General features: G+C 40.1%; 1 protein-coding gene across 1 annotated transcript in view; it reads left to right on the top strand.

Moving 5' to 3' along the window:
- Nucleotides 1-24,896, top strand: part of KLHL24 (kelch like family member 24) — a 25,566-nt gene extending 670 nt beyond the window's left edge. Inside the window, exons 2-8 of the mRNA XM_014941537.1 lie at nucleotides 1,495-1,609; nucleotides 5,992-6,979; nucleotides 12,031-12,215; nucleotides 13,239-13,357; nucleotides 16,705-16,893; nucleotides 17,320-17,508; nucleotides 18,654-24,896. Of these exons, the coding sequence (XP_014797023.1) occupies nucleotides 6,060-6,979; nucleotides 12,031-12,215; nucleotides 13,239-13,357; nucleotides 16,705-16,893; nucleotides 17,320-17,508; nucleotides 18,654-18,854 (1,803 nt within the window). The 5' untranslated portion in view covers nucleotides 1,495-1,609; nucleotides 5,992-6,059 and the 3' untranslated portion in view covers nucleotides 18,855-24,896. The remainder of the gene's footprint in view (nucleotides 1-1,494; nucleotides 1,610-5,991; nucleotides 6,980-12,030; nucleotides 12,216-13,238; nucleotides 13,358-16,704; nucleotides 16,894-17,319; nucleotides 17,509-18,653) is intronic.
- Nucleotides 24,897-25,065: the final 169 nt, after the last annotated feature.

Genomic DNA, 25,065 nt, shown 5'->3' with positions numbered 1-25,065 from the left:
GTCGGGGCTGTAGCCGGCGGCGGGGTTCTGTGGTTCAGAGGAGTCCCTCCCTCGGCCGGGGACGGCGTCCGCTCCCCCCCGGGCGCTGCCATTTTGTGCCGCTGTGGCGGTGGAACGGCCGGAGAGCGGGCCCGACGGCCCACCCCCCCGCCCTTCCCCGGCCTCCCCCGCAACCCGGTTGTTTTTGTGGGCCGGTTGTTTTGTTTGGGTGACGCTTTGTTCCCGTCTAGAGCAGAAAGGGGCGGGGAGGAGCGTGGAATGTTGGGGGTTTGCCGGCCGCTGCCCCCGGGGCGGGAGGACCGGCGGGGGCCCGTGCTCCGCTCCGTAGATCGCTCTGGTTCTCGCCTCGCTACCGACCGGGAGTTGCCGGCCCTGGAGGTACCGGGGGTCTCGGCGGGTCGTGACACCGGCCCGGCTGTTGGAGCGCTGCAGTGTGTGTGTGTGTGTTGGCTGAGCCCCCTGGAAGCCCCTGAAGCACGTAGTCACGTACCACGTCATTTATTTTTATTTTATTTTAAGCAAAAGCTGAATATGTGTAAAACGACAGCGAATCCGAGGGGAGAGCAGTGAGTTCTCCAGCACTAACGGGAGGGCACAGCGCTCCCGCCAGCGGGTGTGTGCCCGGGGAGGTGACCGCTCTTACAGCCGGGTTATCTAAAGGCTCCGGCACGGGGCAAAGGTGCCCCTTTTTGCTGCTTGGTTTTGTTTTGTTTTCTTTAATAACCATGAGTCTCACGTCCAGATCAGTTCCTGTTTTCGCTGGGTGTTTTTTGAGGGCACTCAGGGCTTGCTTTGTGTGTCACTGGCTTGATTACTATTGATTTTTGGCATTCAGAGTATGTTTTTTTTTTAAATCAAAATAGTATCATGTATTTAAAAAACTTCTGCAGCACAACTAACCCTTTACTGTGTTGCTTTGAATTCTTGTTCACTAGTTAGTACTTTCAAAGACTTCATTCAACTTAAAAGCGTTCACATCCTCAATTTCTATTGTAAAACAAGACAAATTAATTTTTTTTTAAGTCCTTTAAAATTGACAATGCTTTGGTCTTTTTTTAACAGTCCAAAGAAGCAAAAATAAATGCTGTGTTTGTTTTTCAGTGGAGGGAAAGCTTATGCTGCCTTTTTTGTTGTTGTTGTTGTTTTTCCTTCTCTCTACCTTTAAGATAAAAGCATTTTAGCTCCGGTGCTGGGGTTTACTGGTGTCTGTGCTCTCTGGTGGTGGGGATGCCTGAGACAAAGCACACCTGCGGGTCGTGTTCGCCGAAATCACAAAGGAAATCAGTCAGGGTGGGCTAATTCTGGTTACAGATCCCGTGTTTTAGGATGACAATACCATTTATTTTGTTAATTGTGGCTGTGTTACCTCGGGGTGCTGTTACTGGTACCATGACAGGCAATGGTAGAGGTGACTTGTCAGCAGGCTTGGGCCACCGGGGTTGTGCCATCGGTGTCCCTGTGCTGTTGCCAGCACCTCCTTTTCTCCCTTCACAGGTGGTCACTGGTCCAGCCACGCCAGGCCAGCGCTGGTGCTGGGGTGACACGGCGGAGGGCACGCAGGGTGGACACCACCTCCTCTGACAGCAGCAGCAGCCCAGCCCAGCTTCAGGTACTCCCCAAAACTGCACCCTGCGGGCCGAGCTGGGGCACACCTGATGACGAGGTGTTACCCGCGGCCTCGCCCCGACCCTGCTTGTGTGGTGGTTCCTCTGCTGTCTGTCTGTCTGACGGTTCCGCTAACGGACCAAAGGAGTCCTGTGACACAGGAGAGAGAAAAACAGCTCTGCCAGAAGGTTGCCAACTGCTGCCAGAGCTGTGGGTGAAGGGAGAGGGGTAAAATCCATGAGGACAGTGCAGCGGAGGAAGGAGGAGTTTAGTGCGATGTAAAAGTTATTTGCCTGGGAGGATTTACCCACAGAATGTGTCGGGGCAAACACAGACCTCATTTACCAGCCTTTTTATTGGGCCCTCAGTCAGATTATTTCTGAGGAACGTCTTGTGTAGACAAGTCTATAGACAATATAGGTTAAGGAAACAGAGAAACCTGATCATCGGGTAAACCCAGAGATTAATTTAGACATGTACACGTGCACGGTAACATGCATGTCATAGCTGTGGCTGTGTTTGTAGACTGTTTTTAAAACCTGTTGATACAAAACATTTGTTTTTCCTGCCCAGTTTTTTGATTGGGTAGACCCTGATTTGCTTAAGGTCTGTCCTTGCTGACCCGCGCTCAGGCAAGCAATCCAATGCATTTTGTATTTTTTTGATACAATAATTTCCAATAGTTGCCCTGGGGAAAAATTTTGTTTATTTTTCTTTTGCTTCATTTAAACTTACTGAAGATATCTCAAACTTAAATTCTCTGAATAGCTAGTGCCTTATAATGCAGAGTCTGTAGGTATCTCTAAGTCCTTTATATACACAAAAGGTGCAGACAGGTTTATTCCCCTTGTTTCCCTCCCGTGCACCGAGCAGCGCACTTAAGGTCTGTCCTTGCTGACCCGCGCTCAGGCAAGCAATCCAATGCATTTTGTATTTTTTTGATACAATAATTTCCAATAGTTGCCCTGGGGAAAAATTTTGTTTATTTTTCTTTTGCTTCATTTAAACTTACTGAAGATATCTCAAACTTAAATTCTCTGAATAGCTAGTGCCTTATAATGCAGAGTCTGTAGGTATCTCTAAGTCCTTTATATACACAAAAGGTGCAGACAGGTTTATTCCCCTTGTTTCCCTCCCGTGCGTACTGAGCAGCGCGGCTCCAGACAGGATTCCTCTCTGCCTTTCCGGTTTTGGGGCTGAAACACAGGGCTGGCAGCTGAACTGGGACCTTTTTAAAACTGCCAGAGGAAGATTTGCAAGAAGGGCATTTCTGTGTCTGATCGATAAGGCTGAACGTGAGACTCTGTTACTGATGGTCTTGTAAAATTACTTCGCTTAAGCAAACCTACAGAAGGAATTAACTGGATAGAAAGTGAAGTATAGTATATTCAAAAGCAGTAATTTCTGCAGTGGAGTGTAATTTCTTTTCCTTTTCATTCTTTTCTTTGTGAATTTGCAGTATTTATTCCCTTGATTAGTTCTTGCTCCATGGGGTTTTTTAATTTTTTTTTGGTCTCCCATTTCTTTAAACCATCAGGACATTAAAAAAAAAATAAATCACTTGCTGACCACTAATTTAGTGTTGTTCCAAGTATAAAGAAGATGTTTCTTCCTGCAGTGAGCAGTCCTTGATTAGTTCTTGCTCCATGGGGTTTTTAAATTTTTTTTAGTCTCCCATTTCTTTAAACCATCGGGACATTAAAAAAAAAAATAAAAAAATCACTTGCTGACCACTAATTTTGTGTTGTTCCAAGTATAAAGATGTTTCTTCCTGCAGTGAGCAGGCTTAACCCAGAGCCATTATTTCCATCTATTAGTGATTGCACGATACAGTGTCTTCTTAAGTCTTCTCACATAATGAGAAAGATTTAATCTTGATGTTGCTTTTTTACTTAGTTTCTGTGTTTTGCCCTTTCGTGCAACACGCCAGGGTCTTGTTTCTGATTTCAGGCTTCCTTTGCTTTGGAAAAGCTCCAGTAGCTTTAGTGAAATTCTTTTGATTTAAATCTATGACACTGGAATCAAGCCTCTAGCGTTTATATTTCTGTTTTCATTGTTACATTTCCCTTTTCTGCTGCTGATGCTTCATTTCTGCCCACTTTCTCACGCTGAGTAGCCTGGAATGAATTGCAGATAAAGTTCAGTGGAAGGGTTAGGGTGTTTGCAGCGGAGCTGGTGAGGTGCTGGTGGTTGTTGTTGTTGGTTTTGTTTTGTATCTGGCCTGCGTCATTACAGGGTAAAATTGTTGTGAAATATGTTGGCTGGAATAGCAGCTACAGATTAGGCTGTCCGTTTCTGCCTGGTTAAAACCTCTCTGAAGCAATCGGTTATTAGATAGGCTCATTGCAACAGTGTTTTTCAGGCATCAAAGTAGACAACTGATCCTATTTTAATTCAAATGAAAATGAAATAGGGTAGGGTAAATGAGCCATACCAAGAAAGTACCTTGTAAATATGTGTAACAAGTTTTATATGGAAAATATATAACCAAATATAACCATATATATATATAACCAAATATATAACCATATTTTATATATATATAACCATATATTTTCCATATAAATGTTTCAGCCTCTTTTCTCAATGACTAAATGTCCAGCACACATTCTTTTCTTGCTCTTTGTTAAGATGGTGCCTTCTAAAGGTGCTGTTGTTGTGATTTAGCCCCAGCCAGCAACGTAAAGAGCCTGTTTAAAAAAAAGCCTGTTCATTGTGTTCTATATTAAGCGATGATGTAGCCAGACTTGGATTGGGTAATTGCAGCTCTGAAGATGTGAGCATGTCAGGAAATGAAATTGCTGTGAGGAGCTGACGTTTACTGACTATGTGGGGAATGAGGGGAAGCTGAACAGAACTCCTTGGAAGCATGACAAAAATTTCCATAAAATTTAAAATAATTCAGCGCATGTCCTTCTGGACACAAAAATAAATATTCTATGCATGTAGAATGATACCTGTGTCAGACCCAAGAGGGTGTTTTGCCCAGCTTCTTGCTGCCTCAGTGTGTTGTGGTGGACGTTCATCCAGTTGATTTTAAAGCTCAGGAGTGGAAGAACCCCCTCTTGCTGCTAGACTGGTCATCACGTTACCTCCAATAGGCACTGCTATCTGCAAAATCAGCTGCATTTTCTTTACCAGCAGACTTGAGTCTTGACATATGCTAACGTTTGACTACTTGATTTTTGTGACTTCAGTGCTCTGCTTACATGTGTGTTTGGGAGCTGAGGGGGACGTTATACACTGTGTATTTGAAACTGGAAAGTGTTTGAGCAAAAGGTTTTGCTAATAAAGATTTGTCTGTAGTACTTTGGAAAACAGAAAATAGCCCTGTCCTCAGGTGAGTTGCCCTTGGTTCTTATTTTCACAAACAAATGTAGTTCTTCCTACATTCTGTTTTGTGCACTAGCAATTTCTATTCATTTTTAATTGAGTCTTATATTGAACTAATTTTTAGATGTTACTAATGAACAGGTAAAAAGTTATGGTCAAGGTTATTCATAGAGATAACTGAATGTTATTAAACATTAGTATTGTAAGACTTCATTATGATCGACTTTATAATGAAAACAGAGTGATTTTTCAGTGGAATTTTTGGAAAATGTCAGTGTTTTTTCCTCCCTTTTTGACTAGTGCTGTTATAATAGCACTTGGAGGCTCCAGGTGAAATGAGGATTACACTGAAAAATGAGAAAAGCCCGAGCTCGGGATCTTTATCCAGGAAATCTTTGGCTTCTGTCAGTCGGGTGATTTGCTGGAGTCAAGATCTCAGGTCTTTTTTTATCTTGAACACTAATGCAATGCCAGCGGTGCTGGGACATTCAGAACTTGCCCTCCCTGACACCTGTTCTATGGGTATATTTTGTATTTAACATGCAGCAGATAACCCTGTGCTGCCCTGCGTGAGGTGCACACCCATTTGCCCTGTAATACAATGTCAGTGTTTTTTCCTCCCTTTTTGACTAGTGCTGTTATAATAGCACTTGGAGGCTCCAGGTGAAATGAGGATTACACTGAAAAATGAGAAAAGCCCGAGCTCGGGATCTTTATCCAGGAAATCTTTGGCTTCTGTCAGTCGGGTGATTTGCTGGAGTCAAGATCTCAGGTCTTTTTTTATCTTGAACACTAATGCAATGCCAGCGGTGCTGGGACATTCAGAACTTGCCCTCCCTGACACCTGTTCTATGGGTATATTTTGTATTTAACATGCAGCAGATAACCCTGTGCTGCCCTGCGTGAGGTGCACACCCATTTGCCCTGTAATACTGTGTCACCTCTAGCAAAGGTCAAAAATTGTACTAATTCTTAGAGTGACCAAACAAGTAGCTTGTTGCGATGAAGTTAAGAATATGCCAGACTGAATACTGAAGTGTTTTAATTTTTCAGACCGTAGCACTGCGAAGGAGAAACTCTGCAAACTTTTCTCAATGACTCTATAGCCATCTGATGTAACAATGGTACTAATATTGGGACGCAGACTGAATAGAGAGGAGAGCGGGATACGAGATTCCCCTGCAACCAAGCGGAAAGTTTTTGAAATGGACCCAAAATCGTTGTCAGGCCCTGAGTTTTTTGACTTCTCCTCGGGATCATCCCACGCCGAAAGCATTCTGCAGATCTTCAATGAATTTCGAGACAGCCGGTTGTTCACGGATGTCATTATCTGCGTGGAAGGAAGGGAGTTTCCCTGCCATCGTGCTGTCCTCTCAGCCTGCAGCAGCTACTTCAGAGCCATGTTCTGCAACGATCACAGAGAGAGCAGGGAGATGTTGGTGGAGATCAACGGCATTCTTGCTGAAGCTATGGATTGCTTCTTACAGTACGTATACACTGGCAAGGTGAAAATCACTACGGAGAACGTGCAGTATCTCTTTGAAACCTCGAGTCTCTTTCAGATTAGCGTTCTGCGCGACGCCTGTGCCAAGTTCCTGGAAGAACAGCTGGATCCTTGCAACTGCCTGGGAATCCAGCGCTTTGCAGATACGCACTCGCTCAAGACACTCTTCACCAAGTGCAGGAATTTTGCGCTGCAGACCTTTGAGGACGTGTCCCAGCACGAAGAATTCCTCGAACTGGGGAAGGATGAGCTCATTGATTACATTTGCAGCGACGAACTGGTGATCAGCAAGGAAGAGATGGTGTTTGAAGCCGTCATGCGCTGGGTGTACCGGGCAGTCGAGCTGCGAAGACCAGTGTTACATGAACTTCTGACGCACGTCAGGCTCCCCTTGTTACACCCAAACTACTTTGTTCAGACTGTGGAAGTGGACCAGCTGATTCAGAACTCCCCGGAGTGCTATCAACTGCTGCACGAAGCCAGGCGATACCACATCCTTGGGAATGAGATGATGTCTCCCAGAACTAGGCCACGCAGGTGAGGAAACTTCCCCCTTCCTCCCCCTCTTATTTCTGTAGGAGACGGACATAGTGGATGTGCAGGTGTTTGACATACACGTGCCCAGAAAAAAATCTCTTGATGATTATTTTATTTTGCATTCCGGAGCCACTACAGTTACCCTTCTGTACTTCCCCACAACACGTGAAGCTCACACATGTCTTGAAAATATACGTAAGTGAAGTCTTTTTGCACAAATCACTTCATTGCTATGAAACACATGACTGTTCAGGTAAGTGAAGTTGTATTACCTTGCAAGTAAAATGTTTTCTGAAGGTTAATGCTTGCTAGATGAGATCTTAAATTATTTCATACAATAGCAGTGCCTTGAACTTGTGCTATAGGAAGTAAACTGTTCCATTTCCCAATCTTCTTTCTTTTTCTAACAAAGCCACATGAGCATACAGTGCACTGCAGAGGATGGGGATATATATTCAGAGCAATTTGCTTGCTACATCACAAATACTTTCCAGTTGGAGTGGTACATGGATTTGTAATAGACAGTAGGCAGCAGAACAACAGGTTCTTAACTGTAAAGAAACTAAATCTTGCATTTTTAAAGAATTACGAAACAGTTCCTTATTTCATGCTTATTCTATGACATTTTAATAATTCAGATTTGCTGCCGCTTAATAATGCGTTACACAAATAGCTGACTGAAGTTGCAAGAAGAAATGAGGAAGAGTCCATTTAGTGGCATTTATGAGCAATGGTGGTTACGATGGTTTTTTTCCTGCAAAATATTTTCCCAGTAAAAGCCTTACCTGCACATGATAGTTGACATGATAGTTTGTTGTTAGCTCCAGCTGATTTAGGCTGCAGTTATAAAATCACGTGTTATATTGAGGTGATGCAACGATCTGGTCTGGACAAACATACTGTGTTAGGAGTTACTCCTCTTTGTTTACTCTTAGTCATATGTGGTTGTTTTACAGTGACTCTGCTGGGAGCCTTCCTTTTTTTTTTGGCATGTGTTAAAAGCTTGCTTATGGGGGGGGTGGGGAATACTTGGCAAGCATTTGCCCCATTAGTGGCTTTCCAGTCTTCAATCCTGCCGTGAGAGAAGAAATTCTTCTTAAACTCATTGCAGCCCTGCTGTTGGGTTTTCTAAGCTGTTTGCTGCCACGGAAGGTCTTTGGAAACATTTGGATCATGGCAATTTGGAAACTACCAGTTTCTGCAGCATTTCATACCCCGAGTCTGAGGGAGGGACCATGGGAATTCAGACCAAAGACCCCTTGTTTCATGAGCCATTGAAGGGGGGCTGTATCTTACGGTGTTTGGTGTGGTGTTTTTATTCTACGTTTATGACTCGATTTGATAAAGAAAGCAAATACACTTAGACTGAACAGTTTTGTTGAAGTGCATGAAGTGTATGTACCTGAGAATGCAGATAGCCTCAGTGCAGTGTTCCACTCTGTAAATGAAGGGTCTTGCCTCATACAGGTGATTGTGGAGCTGGGGGAGGGTGCTGCTTTGGGATTTTGTGGGTTTTGTTGGTTTTACTGCTGAGCTTATTAAAGTGCCCTGTGAATTCCAGTGGGCAAGAAGAAGAGAAGTAATTTACAAAGAGAAAAACTGGCTGGCCTCCCAGCAGGAATTTTTTCCCCTTTTCTATATTACATTCATGGAATAGTTCTTTGTCATTTGTTTCTGTTGCCTGTTTGTTTCTGTTGCCTATAGCAAAAAGAGATTGTGTTTTAAAACCGTTACCAGGTCCCCCTTCCCCCATGTCATCACACCTTTTCTGGGCATTTCCTGGGGGTCTGGGGAGAAGAGGACGCTGGAGACCTCACTTCCTTCTTTCTTGCCTTCCTCCAATTTCTTTTTTATGTAAACTGTTTCTAAAAGGAGACAGGCTGCAGGATCAGGAATTCCCACACCAGTGTATTTACTGAAACTTCTGGAAATTAATTGTGATTCCATGTATGGGTATGTATGCACCTACCCCTTTTTTTTAAAAAAAAAAAACAGCATGGATTGTGATTTCACAGTTGATAATTATTTTTTTCCCTTTTTGAAGCCAGTGAAGAGTTAATTTTAGTAAATAAAAGTTTAAAACGTGGCATAACAGTTGTCTGCTTGCTCTTTGTGGTGCATGCCACCAGGCATCCTTACACATGCAGAAGGGCTTTATGAAAGAGCTCTTCAGTTATGTGTTTGCAATGACATAGTGACATCTTGAGGTTGTCTCTCATGCTCCTTTTAAGTCTCTCTTGTCCCCTGCTGGTTGTGTTGCACAGCAGATCTCCAAGGTGAGATCAAGCAGTGATCAAGCAGTACATTTCCATACACAAACCAAAACAGGCTCTTCCAACTGTATATTTTGAATTATTTTCAGATTTTCATATACTTGTGAATTCTTCCATCGCACAGTTCCTCTTAAGCTGTCTGATACAGGAGTGTCTTCTTTCGTTAGAAGTTACTACATTTATACCTTTTAACGCATCCTTTTTGGTTGCCTTTAGAAAGCTTTAATGCAGTCCCTTACTTTTAGCCCAAGGAGATGAGTTTTTATTTAAATTTTCATTTCTGTCTTTTATCCCACTTGCTACCCAAAAGTGAATTAGCAGGGGAAAAAATCAGTGATTTACCAGAATCCTAGTAATTTGTTTTCCAAACTTCAAATATTTTTGAATGTAATCTGTTTGAACTACTAAAAATTCTTCTCTCCAGCTGAGGCTGTGCTGGCTGGTGCTCTCCCCCTGTGTAGAAGCCTGTGTGTAACTCAGGACACCTGCTCCTGGGAAGGCACGGGATTAGGAGATACTCAGTTGTCAGTTGTCTTCTACTCCCCCTATTTTGTGCACCTTTTCCTGGTGAGAGTGTGTCTCCTGGAACCTCTCTGGTGCCTTTTTTAGCTCACCTCTTCTTTTGCTCACACCCTTTCTTCTGAGGGCTACAAGGAGGTCTTTCTGTGCTGCTGATGGAAATCACAGCTTTTTCTAATCTCCATTCAAATAAATCCTTAGTTCTTTTCTGGAATTAGCCTTTGCCTGTATGTTCTTTTTGCGTACTCCCACGTTTTTGATGGTTTTTTTTTTGTTTTTTAAACTGATGTGCTCTCCATCATTTGCAAAAACTCTTTTGCAACTAACCTTAAAACCTGTACAGCACAAGACAACTTCAAGAAAATATAACAGAAAAGTTTCTTAACTAAAGAAAGGATATGGTTATAAGGTACTAAAATGTTTGGAAACTGTTTGGTTCTAATATTTCCTTCAAAGAGCAAAACTCCATCATAGCAATTCATAAAGACCTCTCTCCAATTAAGGACTTTTGGTTCATTTAGTTATAAAATAAAGATTGGTAATCTGGTACAGTAAGCTTTGCAGTAAGTGGAGGCCTTTATTCTAATCTAGAAAGTAATCAACAGACAAACCTCTTTTGTACGAAGTGTAAGCTGATGTGTTTGGCTGGCTTCTAAGGCAAATGATGAGATGAGTATCTTGCTTTTAAGGAAATTCTCTTCCTGGGTAATGCTTTGCTGGCACAGGAACTTCCCCTCTCTTATCCTTTGAGAGATTCTTTTCAGAGTTGTTGCTCAAAAAAGCAAAAAACAGTAACAGTAAATACACATAGAAACCAGGAAAGAACATGACTTCAGAGCTGAGGAGAGTGTTTCATCTGCCTAGTTCAGGTGTGTACATACGCTTCCTCACATACACACCCTCATCATATGATCTTACAGTATGTTAGCATTTAGCATTGCCTATTTAAAAATACTCTGAGTAGAAATATATATGGTGTGTTACAGAAAGGCCAACTAGTTTTACTCCGTATGTTGCAAAATGGGGAAAACGTCATCAGGATTTATAAGTGAATATAATTGTGTATAAGTTCACGTGTTAGGAAATCTGGGGACAGATCATGCAACTTTTATCTCAAGTGCAGTCATAAGTTGTTTGTTTGTTTGTTTATGAGAGGACTGCAGTACTCAGCAAGGGTATGAACGAGATGACAGATCATGTCAGGATTGAAATTAAAACAAAACAAAAAGGCTTACCAAAAATAAAATCAATCTTGCATTCGGTTTTACTTAATAGACAGCAGTCCTTGAAACAACTGTCTCAGTGCAAAATCCTTTAATCTAAAAATGCTCTGAAAAGAAAAGATTTTGACAAATGCTTACAAGAAATTGTAAACTTGAGAGGAGGAATAAAAGTTGGTCATGAGTTGATTTGCATGTTGAAGATGGTTGGTTGATTCTGTACATTCAAATGTGGATTAACATAATGATTCTTGTTATTGCTGTGAATGTAGGATATGTATAATGCAGATACGTTACACATAGTATAGTAGACACTTCAGAAGAATGAGAGCATGGAATAGGATTTCAAGGCTTATTTGTGTACATTGCAGACTCTTAACGCTTTATTTTTTCACACTAAGTTTATTTTTTTGGTTTAGGCTTGAATTTTTATTTCAGTGTTCCTGAATGTTCCCTCCTATCACTGCACTGGTTTTTCACTTTCTTAACTGTGCATTGGCTCTAAGGTCTCCTTCTTTTCCTTTATTTTGTTGAGTATATGCCTTCAGCTTTTTTTCAGGAAATAACCGGAAACATTTCAAACTTCTTGAAGATTTAAGCAATGTAAAGTACTATGAATTTTGTACAATTGAGGGGCTGGGTACTGGTTTTGGTGTGAGATGCGTTGCTTATCTCATTGTCTCAAGTCGTGCTTGAACTCTGTTTCTGATACCACTAAGTACACAGTCAAAGGAAAAATATTATTAAAGTAAGGGCTTTTTGTATTTTATAATTATTTGATTTTTACATAGAATGTTGTGCAGGGTGACTCCAGCACTTACACAGAACACCTGTCGCTGTGGTAACCTGCTCTGTAGCGAGGCAGCTGGAAACCACGAAAACCTCTAACTGTGCTAAATGACTTTATTCTTTTTTATTTAAGTTAATGCTAAATAGTCAAATCTCCAGTTTCCACACACTTCTGAAGACAATGTTGTTTGGCCTCCGTGTACTAATAAATGTCTTCTACATCTTAGTTTTCTGTGTTCATGTTTTTTAGATCAACTGGTTATTCCGAGGTGATAGTTGTTGTTGGAGGCTGTGAACGAGTTGGAGGGTTTAATTTGCCATATACTGAGTGCTACGATCCTGTAACAGGAGAGTGGAAATCACTGGCCAAACTTCCAGAATTCACCAAGTCTGAGTATGCAGTGTGTGCTCTACGGAATGATATTCTTGTTTCAGGTGAATAATCCTTAAAAAATTAAGACACTATTCTTTTCTTTGTTGTTTTTTAGTTTGTTTGGTTGTTAATTTTTTAAGTAGTGTGACAGATCCTTGTACTGTGAACTTCCAGAAGCTCAACCAAAGTCACTTTCTGATGTAAACGGTCAATGCCAGCCCCAAACCAATCTTATTGTAGGCAAAAGTGTTTTCTGGGATTTTTGTTTGGAATTAACTGGCAGATTTTTACAGCTGATTCCAGGATATCAATTGTATTTAAGGAGATGAACTTACGCTCGTTAAGTCCGCTGCTTTAAAATATAGTAGTGGCCTATTTGCAGCAACAGTTGGAAAAATTACGAGCAAAAAAATCCCACGCAGTCTTTTCCCAGCAGCATTTTCTCTGCTATAAAACATGCTGTGTGCTGCTTTAAAAACACCAGTTGCCTAGGAGCGCCGCAGCGCTAGTACACTGCTGGGGACTCCTTCCTGTCCTATGGCTGCCTGAACTCCAGAAGAAAAACAGTTAAAGCTGCTGCTTCTTGTGGGAATGTAAAATGGAAACAAATCCCTTTTAGCACCTGAGCTGGGGATCCCTTTATACCAGCCTTTTAGAGTGAAATGAACAAGAGCTATAGGGTTTTAAACGCTTCTCATTCAGTTTTTTAGCAAATGTTAGGGAGGGTTGTTGCCACGAGGCACATAAATGGTTAAGATTTCAAGTGTCTCATCCAGCCAGTGACACTAAGGAAATCTGAAGAGCACGGGCAAAAGCCATTAAATGCATTCCAGCCTCAAGAAATAATCTAATGCGATCTCAGCATGTTACTGGGAAAGGCACACATACAGAAAATAAATTAGTGTATGTTTTCATGTTTGAAATCCACTGAAATTGACTTGTTCAGTCTAACATATAAATATAAATAGATCTTTATTTCACCTAAAAAGGATAGTTTTTTGCCCATTGTAGAGAGGCATGTTAATAGTTAACATTTCTCATTCAGTAATGAATTTATTCAAATTGGCATATTTTTGTTTTTAAAGGTGGAAGAATCAATAGCCGGGATGTTTGGATTTATAACTCTCAACTTAACATTTGGATCAGAGTTGCCTCCTTAAATAAAGGCAGATGGCGCCATAAAATGGCTGTTCTTCTGGGTAAAGTAAGAGAAATATATTTATAATTTTTTATAGTGGGGATGTTTGTTGTATATAAGAAAATGGGAGAAAACATATGTACACATTTAGTGTTACTTCATATTTCCTATCCATTTAAAAAATACATATTTTCAAATTAATATTTTAAACAATTAGGCTTTTTATCAGACACTATCTGTGGATATGAAAATCATGTTATCCCTTGGTTATTTATTTTTTGTGGGTTCTTTCGTCATTGAAGTGTCTTATCCCCAAGAAGCAGGTGTTTTGGGAGAAAAAGGAGCATCTGGATTTGACTGTGTTTCAAACTGCTGTCAAAAGTGTAACAGTTACTAACAGAAACTGGTACTGTTCTCAATGCCAGCTCTGTGCTTTTTTTTCACTTACTCTTTTATATTGAAATTAACCAAATATAGGCTGTGGGGAAAAGGGAGGTTTTGCCATATTTTTGGGGCATATGTTTCAAACTGCTGTCAAAAGTGTAACAGTTACTAACAGAAACTGGTACTGTTCTCAATATCAGCTCTGTGCTTTTTTTTTCACTTACTCTTTTATATTGAAATTAACTAAATATAGGCTGTGGGGAAATGGGAGGTTTTGCCATATTTTTGAAGGCATATATGCCTTAATATAAAAACAGTAATTGGGATCAAATGCCTGTGAGGATTCCATTAATGGAAGTTAGGGAAGATGTGTGCATGGTGTCCCTTGGAGGGAGTAACTTCTTGGAGATGAGACTTGAAGTTGGAGCCAACAGAGGGAAGAAGGTAGACACAAATAATAGCGAGCTCTGCTGCTTAAACACAAGAGGAGCAACAGGAAAGCAAAGAAAAGTTTAAAAACTGAGAGGATGAAATATTTTTGTAAGCAAATAGGGAAGAAGTAAAGCACAGAAAAGCAAAAGTAAATTCAGAGAGACTTTTGCTGCTGCTGTTGCTGAATGTAATCTGTCAAAAGAGAAATGCAGAGAAGTACCTTTTTTAACAAATGCCATTCAAATAGGAAGTTTCTATCTTAGCATTAGTAATTAATGTTTTGGACATGTGTGTGCAGTGTCATTCCACACGTGACTGAATGGAACTCTCCAGATAGTCTTTACGTATTATTTTTAGACTATATGCTTCTATTCCTATGTATAAATTAAAAATTTGAGGAAAGTATCCCTTCTCAATCCTAGCAAATCAGGATTCTTGCAGCTTTCAATTAATTTCATTTCATATTAAGCTCAACCAAAGTCACTTTCTGATGTAAACGGTCAATGCCAGCCCCAAACCAATCTTATTGTAGGCAAAAGTGTTTTCTGGGATTTTTGTTTGGAATTAACTGGCAGATTTTTACAGCTGATTCCAGGATATCAATTGTATTTAAGGAGATGAACTTACGCTCGTTAAGTCCGCTGCTTTAAAATATAGTAGTGGCCTATTTGCAGCAACAGTTGGAAAAATTACGAGCAAAAAAATCCCACGCAGTCTTTTCCCAGCAGCATTTTCTCTGCTATAAAACATGCTGTGTGCTGCTTTAAAAACACCAGTTGCCTAGGAGCGCCGCAGCGCTAGTACATTGCTGGGGACTCCTTCCTGTCCTATGGCTGCCTGAACTCCAGAAGAAAAACAGTTAAAGCTGCTGCTTCTTGTGGGAATGTAAAATGGAAACAAATCCCTTTTAGCACCTGAGCTGGGGATCCCTTTATACCAGCCTTTTAGAGTGAAATGAACAAGAGCTATAGGGTTTTAAACGCTTCTCATTCAGTTTTTTAGCAAATGTTAGGGAGGGTTGTTGCCACGAGGCACATAAATGGTTAAGATTTCAAGTGTCTCATCCAGCCAGTGACACTAAGGAAATCTGAAGAGCACGGGCAAAAGCCATTAAATGCATTCCAGCCTCAAGAAATAATCTAATGCGATCTCAGCATGTTACTGGGAAAGGCACACATACAGAAAATAAATTAGTGTATGTTTTCATGTTTGAAATCCACTGAAATTGACTTGTTCAGTCTAACATATAAATATAAATAGATCTTTATTTCACCTAAAAAGGATAGTTTTTTGCCCATTGTAGAGAGGCATGTTAATAGTTAACATTTCTCATTCAGTAATGAATTTATTCAAATTGGCATATTTTTGTTTTTAAAGGTGGAAGAATCAATAGCCGGGATGTTTGGATTTATAACTCTCAACTTAACATTTGGATCAGAGTTGCCTCCTTAAATAAAGGCAGATGGCGCCATAAAATGGCTGTTCTTCTGGGTAAAGTAAGAGAAATATATTTATAATTTTTTATAGTGGGGATGTTTGCTGTATATAAGAAAATGGGAGAAAACACATGTACACATTTAGTGTTACTTCATATTTCCTATCCATTTAAAAAATACATATTTTCAAATTAATATTTTAAACAATTAGGCTTTTTATCAGACACTATCTGTGGATATGAAAATCATGTTATCCCTTGGTTATTTATTTTTTGTGGGTTCTTTCGTCATTGAAGTGTCTTATCCCCAAGAAGCAGACAAAGGAGCATCTGGATTTGACTGTGTTTCAAACTGCTGTCAAAAGTGTAACAGTTACTAACAGAAACTGGTACTGTTCTCAATATCAGCTCTGTGCTTTTTTTTTCACTTACTCTTTTATATTGAAATTAACTAAATATAGGCTGTGGGGAAATGGGAGGTTTTGCCATATTTTTGAAGGCATATATGCCTTAATATAAAAACAGTAATTGGGATCAACTGCCTGTGGGGATTCCATTAATGAAAGTTAGGGAAGGTGTGCGCGTGGTGTCCCTTGGAGGGAGTAACTTCTTGGAGATGAGACTTGAAGTTGGAGCCAACAGAGGGAAGAAGGTAGACACAAATAATAGCGAGCTCTGCTGCTTAAACACAAGAGGAGCAACAGGAAAGCAAAGAAAAGTTTAAAAACTGAGAGGAAGAAATATTTTTGTAAGGAAATAGGGAAGAAGTAAAGCACAGAAAAGCAAAAGTAAATTCAGACAGATTTTTGCTGCTGCTGTTGCTGAATGTAATCTGTCAAAAGAGAAATGCAGAGAAGTACCTTTTTTAACAAATGCCATTCAAATAGGAAGTTTCTATCTTAGCATTAGTAATTAATGTTTTGGACATGTGTGTGCAGTGTCATTCCACACGTGACTGAATGGAACTCTCCAGATAGTCTTTACGTATTATTTTTAGACTATATGCTTCTATTCCTATGTATAAATTAAAAATTTGAGGAAAGTATCCCTTCTCAATCCTAGCAAATCAGGATTCTTGCAGCTTTCAATTAATTTCATTTCATATTATATGTGATCATTACTCTAAAAATGAAATGATGATAGTTTTCACCACTTCGTGTAGGTATATGTTGTTGGAGGCTATGATGGGCAGAACCGTCTCAGCAGCGTAGAGTGTTACGATTCCTTTTCCAATCGATGGACAGAGGTGGCTCCCCTGAAAGAAGCTGTGAGCTCCCCAGCAGTCACCAGCTGTGCTGGCAAACTGTTTGTGATCGGTGGTGGTCCTGATGACAACACATGTTCTGACAAGGTCAGTTAATTGTATTTGATTGCATCTTCTATCCACGCTAAACAGTATTGCTGGTTTACATACAGATACCTGTTTTAACTGGTTTGCCGAATGGAGTATGGAATTAGGATAACACAAAAACATACAGAGTAGAAAATGTTAACTCAAGAACATACCGTTGCTGTGGTCTTTCCCATGGCTGCTGTCATTGGCTCCACGAGTTCTCTGAATACTTACACCTGAGTGGCAGGAAAACAGTGTTGAATGTAATGCATATATAGACATTATTGATACATGGCCCTATATTTATATTGACTTCACTTTCTTGGTGAGATATTGCCCACCAGGTGTTGCTTCTTTGGCTCTCCTTGTATAACCTGTGTGGGTGTGCCCGGTTATTATTTCAATTATTATTTCAAATCATGAAATGCATGTATTTGTTTTCAGGTTCAGTCTTACGACCCAGATACTAACACTTGGTTGCTCCGTGCAACTATCCCTATCGCAAAAAGATGTATTACGGCTGTGTCTCTGAACAACCTGATCTACGTTGCCGGGGGGCTTACCAAAGCAATATACTGCTATGATCCGGTTGAGGACTACTGGATGCACGTACAGAATACATTCAGCAGACAGGTAATTAACACTAAATGGCCTGTAGACATCCAAGAAGTATTTTTTTACATTAGTATCTTGGCGTGCAATGAGTGTATGCTTGTTTAACCCTGTTAAAATTGCATCTCTGACTCTGTTCTTGCTTTGCTTCTTCATCTGTGTAATTCTAAACCTCACAGGAGAGGAAGTTTCTAAAGCAGTAGCTTTTCAGCTGGGTGTCACTGTTAGCCACTGATCTTTGTGTTTGAGAGCAGTTACTATTGGAGAAGAGTGTAACAGTATAACGGATTATGTTTTAATTGTCTAGAAATTGATCTCTGTCAAGTTCTGCTACATGTTTAAATTTAGACTGAAGATAGTAATTTCCTTATAATTGATTAAAGCCTTTTAGCGTTACAAAAAATATTGAAAGCTTTTTTTACACTGAAAAAACCCCACAGTATGTGTCTGACTTCAGCAGTGAGAGCCGTATCACTTCAACATATGGAGCACTGAGCAGAATTTTAAAACGTGCCTTGGTAGTAGTGTGTGTATCAGTTAATTTTCCCTATATTTTTAAAACATCAGTGATATACTCTCTCGTATCTACCTTAACAGCAATTTGGTTCTTCTTTCTCCTGGCCTTCCCTCTATTTTGATCTGGGTTCTCTACTTGATTGGATAGTTGTTCCATGCTTTTAAGGAAGAAATAAAATCCTCTCTCTTTTTTTTCAAATAAGCCATAGCACTATATTTTTCTCAGGAACTCTTTTCTTAGTCGTGGCTTTTTTTCTTTCCTCTGTTTACATCCCTTTTAATTATCTGTTACTCCTCTAAGGTGCTGCTCCCTGTTCCTGTTTTTTACATTAATAGTACCTACTGTGGTCCCTCTTCTGAAACCCTTTGTTCTCTCCTCCTTTCCTTTTCTGAGATGTTTAAGTGGTAAGTACAGTGTTCAGCTGTATTCCCTATCTGAGCTACGTGCAGTGGAGGCTCAGATCTGAAACACTCTTTCCTGTAGGATTGTGCTGCTGATTTCCCCAAATATTGTGCTTTCTTCATTGGCCCTTTCAGGAGGGAATAGTGTAGACTGGTCTGTTTACAAACGGTAGTCACTGTACTGTCTTTCTGCACTGGGGTAGAAGTTTTTTAAATAATCACGTATTCCTTTGTGTATTTTGAAACAGGAGAATTGTGGCATGTCTGTGTGTAATGGAAAAATCTATATCCTTGGTGGAAGACGAGAAAACGGTGAAGCCACAGACACTATTCTTTGTTATGACCCTGCAACGGGCATTATCACAGGAGTAGCAGCCATGCCCAGGCCAGTATCGTATCACGGCTGTGTGACGATTCATAGATATAATGAAAAAGGCTTTAAACTGTAAATTTTTTTTCTCGAAAAAAAAGAAGATGGCATGAATGAATCCCGTGGTCTGCTGCAAGACAGGCTTTTTAAAGATTCCTGAAGTGGGAAAATGCCCTTTCCCTACCTACGTGTCGTATGAAAATTGTATCCTGCGCCTTTAGAAAAAAGGGTTAATTTAACTTAAAAAAACAAGTCTACAAATCTATCCAGTAACCAGAGTTCAGTTTTATCTGCTGTGAGAGAGCAGTTGTACTAGGATTCAGAAAGTTTGCTTTGTGTATGATCAGTAATTAAAATCTTGGAAGCCTTGTGGGGAAAGTGCCTTCACAAGCATTTGTGCCTGTGTCTTAAGAATTGATATCTGCAAGGTGTTCCGATTCTGCTAATTGGAAAAATAAATAGGCAGGTAAATTCCAAAGAATCATCTAGGATAATTGTCTACAAATTAAAAAAGCTTATATAATTGTAATTTATATGCACAGCAATCTTACAAGCAGATTACTTGGTTTACAAGGAGACTGTTAGATCATGCATTATTTGGAATTACAAAAAGAAAACAAAACAGGCTATATAGGACAGATATTAGAATCTTTGAGGAATGCTTTTTTTCTGAAGGAGAAACTGTTTTTTAGTGAGCCATTACAACGTTTTGAAGTGATGATTGTGTACCTTAACACTATGGACCTTATTCATAGTGTTGCTAAATGTTCATGCGAAGTACAAGGCTCCATAACACAGAAAACTAGTGACCACTGGGGCGTAGGCATGCGTCTGTGAAGCAAACTTCGAATCCCAGTTCTTAACTTCTTGACTAGTATGGCTGAAGTCTGAAAGTTATTGGGTTCGCTCTTTGCTCACGGCAAAGTCTCTCTAAACTATTGGAGGAACAAAGGATGATGAACTCTGGATTCTTCTGCTTTTCTGAATCACGTTACTTAAATTATCTGGTGATAGAGGTGGGGACCTGGGCTGTGCCCCGTAGCTTGTAAATTGGTCTTTCGGATGGCTCAGCTGCAGAGATGGCAGAGTACCCACCAAGTATTTCTTGGCCTTTCTTCAGACAATCACTCTAGCACAGTTAAACTACTGTATAAGCTGCTTGGCCACGGATAAAGGAGTTCTGGGAAGGTCCCTCCTCTCACCAGAAAAATATCTGTGAACCTGTCCACGTAGCCATAAGAGGTAACTCCCACAGAACATGTTTTGGCTAATTTTGAAGCCTAGGAAGCACCTGTATTTTGACTACCCCACCCCCTCTTTTTTTTTTTTTAAGTCCTTCCTAGATTTCTGTACTAGGTTGCTTTATTTCCAGTACACAGTTGCATAGTTGAGGCACAAGTTGATAAAAACTGAAATAGCACTTGAGAGTTGGAAAATGAATAGGAGTGTCTGTGTACCAATTTCCTATTAATCACCAAAAACCTCAGGAACTGCCTTTCAAAGGAATTCTGAGGACAGCAGCCAGTAGGGAAGTTGGTCAGTGCCAGGGTAGGGGAAAAAAACCAAAATCCTAAGGCCCCTGCAGAGACATCCCTGGCCTCAGGGCTCTGGACTCCGTGCTTGCTCAGGAGGGTGAAAACAAGCACCATCTCTGGAACGTCGTTTGTTCCACTGGACTTTCTTCATCTGTTTTCCCAGAGTATTTCTTCACGAGATGGAAATTCTGACCCTCAGTGAAACTCTGCCAAACTGGGAGTCATCATTTTCAGTACCATATGGTCATGACTTTTAAAGAGCACTGGGAGCTGCACTTTGTGATGCATTAACTTGTAACCTCAGGAAAGGACACAAATTTCAGTTTCTGGCTGAATACCAAACACTGCTTTGTATATGTTAAGAATACTCATAAAATACAAATCTTGGCGTATCAGTGATGTAATTAGGAAGTCAGTCCCTGAGCATGTACACTCAGATTGCCCTAAAAGAAAGTCCCTTGGTAGTGTAAGACAAAAGAATCAGATAAATTAATCCTTTTCTGAGTTTCTTGTGTTTCTGCTTGCCAAGCGTTACTTGGAAAAGGTAATTTCAGTACCTGTGAATAAGGTCCATTGATAGCAATGGTAATTGCCCAGTAACTGTTACTATATACTAACACTGTATATAACTTGTGCCATCATTGTAAATGAAAATGTAAAAAAAATAATATAGGAGCACTTCATTAGAGATGCAATTTGAAAAATACTATCCTTTCCTTTGATTTCCTTCTTGTTTGTTTTAAGATTTGTACTGTTGATTGTCATGCTAAGCTGTTCTTTATTCTGTAGGTGTAGAACAATGTCATCCATGTATGAGGATCTCTTAATCTGTGTTTATAATACTGCACTACTCTGTAAATAACAAGATAATTGCTTTCTATGGTTTTGAAGATTCATTTTATAGCTCAGTTGTCTTTTCTTAACAATTTATGTACTGTTACCTATTATTTTGAAAATGACAGTGTTTAATGAACCAGTAAATGCAGAAACGTAGAAGAAAACTTCTGCTTACAATTCCTGAGAACCTGTATTCAGTGCTGAACTGTTACATGCGTGGAGCATTGCTAAAATGGCAGTTACTCAGGCAGTGATTTCCTTCAAATAAGCAGTGAATTATTATTTTTTTTTTTGCTTGTTAACTCTGTAAATAATTTGCACTTACAGCCTGCTCTTTTAGAATAATTATTTTTAGATGTACTAGAAAAGAACAATTCAACTCTGGTTTAATGAAAACTATTTTTCTAGAAGGATGCATTAACTTTGAAGTCTCATTCCTGAGCCACCTGTTCTCCGATGCATTTCACTTGGCTAGAGCTGAATTCAAAGATTTAAACTCTCACTATTATGCATATCTACCTGCTTGCAGTTTATGGGCTTGAGCAGCAAGTTGGGAAAGGGGGGTGTCTCAGCTAGGAGAGAAAATTATTAACGTTGTCCAGTATAATCAAAAGATTTCCATCATAAATGGTAATAGGTTTGGTAGCTCTGAGGTAGAGACACCTGCACAAAGACGTTAACTTCATCTAACCACACATGGGAAGAGGGCTCAGGTATCTCCACGGTCATACAAAAAAAAAAAATAATTCTAAGAGTTGTCTAATATTTCACTCCGCTAAACCGATACTTATCTTAAAAGTATTTCCCTCATTAAAAGAAGTGAGAGTAAATGTTTTGCTTTTCCATTTTGATGTCTGCTTCGTGAGTTACATCCTTCCGTTCTTAGCAATGCGATGTTAATTGAAAAGAAAGTTGATGTCTTCTTGGAGCCTGGCTTCAAGAAGGTTCTGAGTAAATAACTTGAGTACTGCATTATAGTGCAGCCTGTAGCCTTCCGCTTCCACAGTACCGTGCATTCCCTGGTTTTACAGCCATCAAGCATGTAACGTTGCCTGGTGATTGTTTGGTTTTACCTGTGGGCTCTATTGTTGGTAATGGTTAGGCAGGTGAACTTGTGGGCTCTCTTCCATTTGTACCATCAGGTGGTTCACTCTATACTAGGTGCCTGGTAGCTGCTTGGAGGATTAGGTGCTGTGCTTTCAGCTCGAGCACCAAGGGTCCAGAGTGCTACTGTTTATTTTTTTTTGTTTTAATTAGCACCAACGCAGTTCTCATCAAAGGCTGCTTTTTCTTCTGCTCTCTGAAGCACAGATATCTTTAATGCAGATTATGTTGGATATGGACCCTTATGATAATTTACTCAAGCTTTTTATATGGTATTTTTAACACTGCGCAATTTTGAGTTAGGCTGATGACGTACGAAGAGGAGGTGCTCACCTTGACAGAGATTCACAGAGGAAGCTTTGGTTCACTTATGTTTGAGAGCTCCAGCTTCTTCCTCAAAATAGTTGAGTTCACCACGATATCTTAGATAATTACTCAGTTTATCCTGCTTTTGTTTTATTCGAGTTACAAGGACAGAACAAGAAGTGGTGACTTCTTGTCACTGTGAACTTTGGGTTTCCCTCCTGCCCCGGGCACGGTGCTGTGCTGGAGCTGTCGCTCTCGGCGGGGAGGCAGAGACAGGAACTCACTGGGGTGATAAATGGCAGGGGAAAGGCAGTGCGTTTGGGGTGTGTGCCTTTGGCTGGGCTTGCTGAAACCAAGACACCCTGGATGCTCCTAAGTTTGCAATTTCAGATGCTAAAACTCAGGTGGTAAAAATATTTCACGTTTGTCAACTCGCTGAACTCAGCTGGAGCAATAAAGATGCGTATAAGGTCACGGTCTTCTAGTGGCAATCTTCAAGAAAGCCAAAGCTTAATTTTTCCTAATTGCCCAACTGGGCAAGGATATATAGGGTGTTTTTTTTTCTACCACTGGAGATGGCACAAGCCAATTCAAGAGCATTAAGAAACTCACACAACTTGATCACTGTGAGGCAAAACGAAAGTTTTCATGTGAATGTAGCCTCGTGCACTCAAGAAAGTACAAATTAAAGGTTTGCTGTGCCTAGTTAAAAAAATCTGAGCAATATATGTTCAGAAAAGGAGTCTACAAGGTAAGATGAGGTTTTTAAGCAGAAGTTTGCTGACTGGTTGGAGGCCAAGCAGTGATTTATTTATATTTTTTTAAAATGTCTAGCACACAGGTTTCCTCAGTGTTGAATTATTTCAGGTGGCATTAATAAAAATGGATTTCGCTGTCAGTTTATCGTGATTGTGTCAGTGCCACGAGCGTTGCCACAAAATAGTAAGCAGCCTCCTACCAACCCCAAACCAGGTGTGTGACCCACCTGTTCTCTGCACGCTGGCCTCGCATCAGCCATCTTCCAGAACTCATGTTACACAAAGTCATGTTACTTCAAATATATAGCCCTGATAACGTTGCTGTCTAAGAACTCTTATTTGCAGGAAAGGTGGTTTTTTTTTTTTCTCTTTTTTTTTTTTCCTCTTTAACTCTAGTGCTCCAGTCTATGGTCTTGTGTTTATGTGTGCACATCTGTGCGTGTGAATAGTTCTGTGATCATTTTCTGCTAAGGCTGTTATAAGTAATGCACATTAAAAGCTCCTGTGTACAGTATGTTGATAATGTAATTATGGCTTACTCTGTATTATTAGTTCCAAAGAAAATAATGCGTGTTAATTTTTAAAATACCTGTGCCTTGAATTCATCTATATTTTTATCTATTATGATAAAGAGCTTAGATTACTTCTCCCGGTTTATCTTTATTAGGATCAGTCTTACTGTCTAGACTGTTGATGTCCTTCTAAGAGAAATAAATCTTGCCATTCATTAACTAGAATAGTTAAGCCTCGTGTTTAGAATATACCTAGGATGCTTCCATTTATTACAGTGCTATGGCAGATTTAATCTGGAAAAATCAGTATTTGTTTTTTCCTATTTTTTGTTTTGCCCTCAGTGACAAAGGATTTGAGGTTTAGTCTTTGACTTCCTGTCCTTAGCCTGTACAGTTTCTTGTTTTAGTCCGTAGCCTCTACGGTATTTCTGAACGCTCTGACTTGTCAGTCATGAACCTCTTGTTCAATACACGCAATACAAAGCAATAATATGGTGCAGCATGGCAATAAGCAAAATCAAGAGACTTGAATGTAATGTACCATTACTAATTTCATCTGTGTAAATGCTGGACTTATGAGTCATTCTCCTTTTGGTGCACCTGTAGCAATTCGGAGTCAGCTTAATAGGAGCTACTTGGCCATGGAAAGAGTGTTTACCTCCTGGACTGTTACTTATATGATATTTTATCTTTACCTGAAATCATGTTTTGATTTTCCTTTTTTGCTGAGAAAGCAGCTCATGTTTTTCCTTGCCAGTTCCTTTATCTACTGAAGCATAAAGGGTGTAGTTCCTCGAAGAGCTGATCTTGTCTTCAAGAACAACCTGGTGTAGCACAAATGACATTTGAACAAAAACCAGTGCAGACCACTCGCTGTGCGCCAGAGTCAATGTAACATTATCTCACATATAACATTAAGGTCTTCAGATTGTGCTGACAGTAGTAAAGTGATTTTGTAACGTAGCGCAATTGCAATAACACCTGTTATATTTAAATATATATTTCTTGCATAATTCTTTGAAAGTTTTTTAAAGTTCAGTGTACCTAATAAACATTTGCCTTTTGAATAGTTCACTGTGTTTTATTTCGGTTATGAGAAGTTCCAGGGTGGGGCTCTGTGATGCAAGGAGGAAACTCCTTCCTGTTTTTTTCTGGGCCATTTAACTTGTGGGATTCTGCCCCTTTGCAGAATCCCTCTGTATCCATCCATCGATCCCTCCTGTCTCCCAGTCTAAGTG

The sequence above is a fragment of the Calidris pugnax genome, unplaced genomic scaffold (genome assembly GCF_001431845.1).
Source record: "Calidris pugnax isolate Ruff unplaced genomic scaffold, ASM143184v1 scaffold117, whole genome shotgun sequence".
Taxonomy (NCBI): Eukaryota; Metazoa; Chordata; class Aves; order Charadriiformes; family Scolopacidae; genus Calidris; species Calidris pugnax.
Note: the sequence above shows the minus strand (reverse complement) of the source record. Positions and strands in the feature narration are given on the sequence as shown.